We start from the raw sequence: 7,486 nt of genomic DNA, 5'->3' as shown, positions 1-7,486 counted from the left end.
TTTTGAGGTCGGATTCGGATTCAGCGCAGCAAAAACCTTCGGGTATACTAGGTCTGGTCTCTGGTTCCGGACCTTTGTCAAATTTTGTCGGCCTGTGTAATTAAGAGAAGCGATTTAAAATGATAAAACGACTCGCTGTCAGAAATAGCGAATTAAATAACTGAAAATTGTAAAATCAAGCCTTAAAAATGTAATGTTCCATCAGTCTTTTTATCAAGACTAAGAATTAACCAAATTCTCGGTTAGAAAGTAAGTTGAGGAATTTTTCAGGTTCCGCGGTCCATTGGCTAACTTATTAAAGCAAAAATTTTTTGTAATTAATATTATTTTAACGGAAGAAATAACGATCGAACGTAATTACCTGCAAATCCTTTCATTTTTCCAGTTTCTCAAAAATCTCGGCGACGCGAAATGGTTCTGCCCATCATACGAAATCAGAACTTCATTGAAAGAATCGTTAATGCTTTCTCTAATCAGCTTTGCCATTTCTTCTGTGTCAGAGAGAAACGCTAAAGGGCACTTCAACATCCCCAAGCTCATCAAATTCAACTTCCATGTCCTCTGATGGTATTCCTTCTCCGATGGAGGATTTGTATTAGACAGAAGTACAAGCTCCGGTTCCTCAAAATCTTTCGACTTCACAAACTCCATATACGGAATTGAGATGGTTTTAATCACTAATTTCTTCTTGGTCGCGTGGCACTTGTCACACAATTTCCACTGTAGCTTCAAAACCTCCTTGGATTCAAATATGATGATGCTCAGTTGACTTAAAGTCGGAATCAAATGTAAAATAATTTCCCAACGGTAAACTTCATTAAGAAGCTCACTTGCGCCATACAAATGAACCACTAATTTCGAAGGCGAAAACAATTTTAGTTTCTGTAGTACGTCACAGGTCGTCAAAGGTAGGCCCACGAATTCCGCTACATAGATTTTCATTACATCGCTCAACTTCATTCCGTCTTTGACATATTCGAAGTATTCTTCTATCGACCTTGGCATCATCTTTAATTTAGGTTTGATAATTGGTGTGTTTTGTATAATTGACCGATTCAGTAACTCCAAGTTTAAAGACAAGATTATTTTTTCCATGTCGAGATCGAGTTGGTGGGTATCTTGAATTAGCGGACAATCTTCATTGTGTATGGAACTGTCTGGATGTTTATCGCAAAAGCTCGCATTAGGGCAACGAGGACAATTCTTTAACCGATCTTGCCTCGTATCGTGGCAAACGAAACAAGTTCTTGGATAAAGAAACATCTGTCTTTCGAATTGAGATAGAGGTCTTTCTATTATCATACTAATTTCCCGGACAATTTCTGATTTCACTCTTCTCCATTTTACTGCGTCAAGGCCTGAATCGTTTTCAAAGATGTAGTTAATTTTTTTCTTTGCCAAGATGGTTGAGATAGCTTTGCAAATGTGTTTGTGTACGGGCCAGTGTCCCAACTGGTGTTCTCTTCCACAGTAGCTGATCATATTGCAGCGACTGCATCTTTTTAAGGGACTTCTAGCATTACAGACAGAGCATTCGTTGGGGTAGTAGTTTGACATAACTGGGCAGATAGAAACCTGAAAATGAAAATTGTCGAATCATTAGAAAGGGGAATATCTTTGTAGGGCAGTGGAAGAACGACAATTTTAGAAAATCCTCAAACTATGCTAGTAGTATTGACAAAGTATTCTAGTAGGGCTGAAATCGTCGCCAGATGCATGTATTATGGCCCTATGTTGTTAAAAGATCAAAATCTTTATCAGGACTTCATGTAGTTCACGTTTTTCACGTGCGCGCGCTACCCGCAGCATTTAATATCGGATTTATAATCTGCTGGATTCACGGCGTTAATTCTCCAATTTTCATTGTTTGTAATGTGTTATTTCACTTTGTTGATAAGACAATAATGAAAATGTATACTCTATGAAAATCGAGTACGCACAAATTTTATAACTGAGTGTTATATTGCTCCCCCTCCAACTTTCTACTCTCTCCTGTTCATCTTACTTTCCTTCCCAGTTCCCTCAACCATTCCACCTGCTCAAGTACCTTTCGCTTCCTTTCATTCAATAGGTTATCAACCATTTTTTATTTTTGCATATTGAAATGTATGCTCTAAAGTCACAAATAATAACAGTATAGTGTAAAAACCTTTTTTCGAATGGATAATTGAAACAGAAAAGGTGTTGGAGGCGTAGGAGGTCGACTTTTTGGAAAACGTTTTTAAAATTCGGGGGAGGATAGAAAGTGACATGGGAGGGGGAGGCGGGGCTAAATGTCAGTTTAACAGGGTAGAGTCATGTCGGTTATGCGCAGTCCACAGCGTGATTTCGGAAGAAGGCAGAGCGAGTTAAGTGAGAAGAGTGAAACAAATAGGGTTGGCGATAGCACAGAGAGAGAAGGTAGAGGCGTAGACGAGGCAAACAGAGAGGGAAGTGCAGATGAAACGTTCACTATGCACAGGTGGCAACAGTCGGTGAGCGTGATTAGCAGCGAGAGCATCAATAGCGAAGGGGAAAAACGGGGGATGATGAAAGGAAATGAAAGTAGGTGAACAAAGAGGCGGAGAGGGGCAATGACTTAAAAAAGGTTAAGACAAAAAAAAGAACACCGGAGAGAAATAGAGATGATGGGGATATGTTCATAAAGTTAGAAGCCCTTATAAAAGGATTTAAAGGGGAGACTTGCGGAAGATTGGATGAGACATGCGGAAGAATGACTGATATGAAGAAACAAGGAGAAGAGGTAAAAAAAGTGAGACAAAAGTGGGCAGAATGAGATCAATTATGGAAAATAGAGAAAGAAAAGGTGTGGAATAAATTGGAAAGTATAGAAAATAGGCAGAGAGAGGATGAGGATGTTTGGAAAAGGGACATGAAATTGATAGAAGAGAGAGTCAGCAAATTATAACTAAGGAATGAGTCTAAGATGGGAGAGAAAGGAAGTATGGAAGAAGTGAGAGAGTGTGAGGTGGTCAAGCATGATCAGAATGAAAGGTGGCGCTTGAGACTGATTGAGGTTAAAAGAAGAATGGAAGGGGAAGAGAAAGCGAAAAAGAAAAATAAGATAATAGTGAAGGGTTTGAAAGTGAACACTGAAAGGGCAGAGGAAGAGATTAGGAAGGTGATGAGAGACATCGGCGCGCAAGTCAGATTGGAAGGGATAACAAGACTAGGAGGGAATAAAGAGGACAGAGAATGTATGTTTTTAGTGAACTTTAGGAGTGAGCAGAATATATATGAAGTTATGGAGAAAAATAAGTTTTTGAAAGGAAGAAATGATAGATTCGAAGAAGATCTGACGTGGCGGGAAAGGAGAAGAAAGTGGCTAATCGAGCGAAAGGCATGGACTGAGAGGTGTAAAGGTAATAAGGTAAGAATTGGCAGATATAGGATATGGATCAACGGAGAGATATGAATTTGGGACGATGAAGTAGAAGAACTGAGGAAGGGTAGGAAATGGATAGTGAATTAAGGGTACAAAGAGCACAAAAAGGGGAATGCAGGAGACGTGCAAGCAGCGTTCTGGAACGTGTCAGGGATAAAAAAACAAGGACAAAGGATTTTTGGGAGAAGTGCAGAAATGGGATATGATAATGATGAGTGAGACGTGGATGGATGAGAAAGAGTGGAAATGCTTGGAAAGAATATTACCGAAAGCATATGAGTGGAAGATGCAAGCAGCAAGAAAGGAGGATGTGAAAGGAAGAGGAATGGGTGGCATGGTGTCTGGGGTAAGAAAGGAACTGGCGTTAGAGAAAAATAAGAGAGAGTATATAGAAGAAACGGATGGAACAATGCTTAGAAGAATAAAATTAGGAAAAGTTATTGTGAATGTAGTATGCGTGTGCAGAAGGAGAGGAGAACGTGGGTAACGTGATAGGCTCAGAACACCTGCCGGTAATCGTGACACTGAGATGTGGTGGCTCAAAGAGCAGTAGGGGGAAGAGGAAAGAAAAGAAGCAATATAAAGTAAAAATGGGCGATAGATAGGGTAAGGGAAGAGGTGAGACCGAGAAAAAAAGGAGACGGGTTTAGGAGAGGCTAGTGGGACGATGAATGCAGGGAAAGCAAAGATAGGATGAAGAAGAGTGTAAGGAAATGGAAAAAAGGGAACTCAACAGGAGAAAGAGGGAGCACGAAAGAATGATAAAGTAGAAAAGACAGAAGGAGAAAGAAAGGTACGTGGAGAAGTAGAGAAGGCGGTAAAAGAAGGAAGGGAATGGGAAGTGATAAATAGGAAAAGAGGAGAATGGAAGGGTATAAATTAAAAAAATAGGAATGAAAGAGTGGGCTTTTAGGAGGAGTGGAACATAGGATAAAGGGAGAAGGAAGAAAAGTGGTGGATGGGGATGAGGAAATGGATAACGAGATTACTAGGGATGAGGTGAATGAGGCGAATGTAAGGTTGAAAAGAAACAAGGCAACAGGGGAAGATGGGTTGGAAAATGAAGCACTGAAATATGGAGGATTAGGAGTGAGGGAAGAGATGTGAAGGCTTTAATACAAGGTATATAAAGAAGAAGGGTGGCCGAAGGAGTAGAAGACAGAGCTGGTAGTACCATTGATTAAGAAAGGAGAACGCAAACAGGTGGAGGAATATAGAGGTATCACACTCATGTCCGAGGTATATGAAATTTATGGGGAAGTGCTTAGAAGGAGGTTGGAAAGACAGGTGGAAGCGAAGGGAAGTATGCCACACAACCAAACGGGTTTTAGAAAAGGAATGGGAAACATAGATAACGCCTACGTGCTCAACTATCCAGTCAATAGGAACTTAGGGCGGAAGAAAGGGAAGCTAGTCGCATTGTTTGTAGACTTTAAGGCAGCATTTGACTCAGTTAGCAGGAGGATCTTATGGGCAGCCATATAAGAGAGAGGAGTAGACGAAGGTTTAATAGAGAGGATAAAATAAATATTTGTGGATACTAAGATAAGGGTGAAGACAGGAGTTCAGAAAAGTGAGGAATTCTGGACATGAAAGGGGCTCAGACAAGAGTGTCCTTTGAGCGCACTTCTATTTAGTATTCCTCTCGTAGATTTAGAGGAGAGATTGAAGATAAAAGGGAAGCATATGCAGATGACGTATTTGTTTCAGAAATAAAAGGGGAAGATAAATGGCGTGGTGGTAGAGTTAGTTGATGAGTTTTGCTACTTAGGATTTTGGTTCGAAACGAGAGGAGGAAGCGAGCTGCAGTTTAGAAAGGGATTGGAATGCGCGAGTAAAGTAATGGGACAAGTATGGAAAGGTTCAAGAACGACTGGGAGATGAGAGTGTGGATGTTGGATGTATTAGTATGGTCAGTGTTAAGCTATCGTGTGGAAATCTGTGGACGGAAAGAACACAAGATAATAGATAGTTTGCACGAGAGATTTTTGAGATGGGTTTTGGGAGTGAGCTGGAAGTGCCCAGGTTATATGCTGAGGGTAGAAATAGGGCGAGAAAAAATGGTGGTGAGGCAAGTGAAAAGAGCCTGGAACTTCGAAGAGAAACTAAGAAGGGCAGAGGGGAGCAAAATTGCACAAGCGTGTGCCCGTGAGGTCGTGGATAAAGAGAGGAGAGGTAACGTGGGTCATTCAAAATGGGAGGAGGAGAGATATGAAATAAGGCGTGAATGTGGTATACATGAGAGGGGTACAGAGTGGGAGAAAATAGAAGAAGAGATGAAGGCAAGGCAAGGTGAGGAAAGATGGAAAAAATACGCAGATTCAAGGTACAACAGCTGGTATAGAATGGTTAAGGGGCAGGGGGAACCAGAGGACCTGAAAAAGATTAAAAAGGAGAACAAATGGAATAGACTAGTGAGATTCAGAATGGGAGAGGGTATAAGAGCATACAGGTATTGGATGAATGCAGAAGAGAATGTTTGTAGAGTATGTAGGTATGAACAGGAAACATGGTTGCATGTGTTAGCGAGATTACAGGGTAGAAGGGGGAGGGAAGAGTACAGAAGAAAGAATTAACTGGATTCTGAATGAAAACGGTCGGAGGGGGGGGGGGGGGGGGGGGATAGATGAAGAAGCTAGAAGATCTGAGAGAGAGAGAGCTGGTTGTACAGGATAGTAGAAAAAAAGCCAAAAAATGACTCTGAAAGAAGGAGAGTTACGAAGTAGTGTTGCGAACTAGAGTCAAAATTTGAAATTGATAATGGTAAGTGGAAATGGAAGCTCAGGGCAAAGTTGCAAGCGTTGCAAGCTTGTTTGTAAGAATACTTGAAATGGCTATGTAAAGACTCTTAAACCCGTAAAAGGGAGAGAGTATAACCGAATAAGGAAAAATGTATCTACTACGGATTTAGAGCTAATTATTGTTCTTAAAAATAATAATAACGGATGGTTCCCTCAGGTGCCAGTGGAACGTTCCGTTGGAACGTTCCCAAGCGGCTGACATTTACACTTTCCTACATGTTACGATTCGCCTAAAAAAATTATCATTCTACATTAATAAATTTAATAAATAAAAATAAATGTTGCAAATAATTAGTCATTTATCCCATTTACTAATTATTTTGCGTTTACTTGTCGAGTTTCAGCAACATAGAAATTGGAACACTTCGAAAAAAAAATCACTACGATAAGTCATCACTTTTGACAAATTATTCAAACTGGCTTGAACGAATTCAGCCCTACCCAAAAAATCGGAAAGATTCTAAAAGAAAATTTCTGACAGATTCTAAAACAGTTATGAAAATATTCTTTTCAGATTTGATCAGAATCTCCGAAATCTGCATCCTAATTTTTAAGTTTCTTTCCGAAAATTTGTCCCAATATAATTCTATCAGATCTTATCAGAAGTGTGCTACTAGTGTTCTATCAGATTTTATCAGAAATGTCCCATTGATTTTTAACAGATGTTATCAGAAATTATTGATATTAGTAATAAAATATACTATTTTGTTTTTGCAAATTGTTATTATTAAAAAATTGATAATATTTTGAACAAACAAAATAATTGTTCAGTTCCGTCTCGGCCGTTGTCGGAAACGGTTGTGTTTCGAGCGTAAGGTACGCGTGGTTACATTTGAAGGCGTGTTAAAATTATGTGATCGAAATTGTGGATAAATAGTGTCTTCTTATAAAGTGCAAGTGAATACCTCATGGGAGAGTTGCACTCAGGTGCAGCTTCCAAAGCAAGATGAATAACAACCCAAATGAATCCCAAAGTGCATCTACACCGAATAATCTCAACCAAGTAAACAAACCACCTCCTACACATAGTTATGCCGCAGCTTCAGTCAGAGATCAGTTCCCAAAAAAGGACCAAGCTATAATTATCGAATCCATATCAGATATCCCTATTGATGAGTATACACGGGAAGTCGGAAAGCTGGTTACACCAAGTAATATTAGATTTGTTTCAAAAGTCTCAGGTAATAGAGTTTGCATGTACTTACCAGGTGTATACATATGAAACCGGTATTTTTTCAAGAAAAAAACACATTTATTTCAAGAGAATGATAACAAATATTTTATTCAAAGTATGTGCCCT

General features: G+C 39.6%; 1 protein-coding gene across 1 annotated transcript in view; it reads right to left on the bottom strand.

Moving 5' to 3' along the window:
• The window catches only part of LOC117171754, a 64,431-nt gene that overhangs the window by 6,187 nt on the left and 50,758 nt on the right, over positions 1-7,486 (bottom strand). Inside the window, exon 4 of the mRNA XM_033359358.1 lies at positions 362-1,575. Coding sequence (XP_033215249.1) covers positions 362-1,575 — 1,214 coding nt within the window. The remainder of the gene's footprint in view (positions 1-361; positions 1,576-7,486) is intronic.

This window comes from Belonocnema kinseyi, chromosome 1 (assembly GCF_010883055.1).
Source record: "Belonocnema kinseyi isolate 2016_QV_RU_SX_M_011 chromosome 1, B_treatae_v1, whole genome shotgun sequence".
Classification (NCBI taxonomy): Eukaryota; Metazoa; Arthropoda; class Insecta; order Hymenoptera; family Cynipidae; genus Belonocnema; species Belonocnema kinseyi.
The sequence above is the reverse complement of the archived record's forward strand: the minus strand, read 5'-3'. Positions and strand labels throughout refer to the sequence as shown.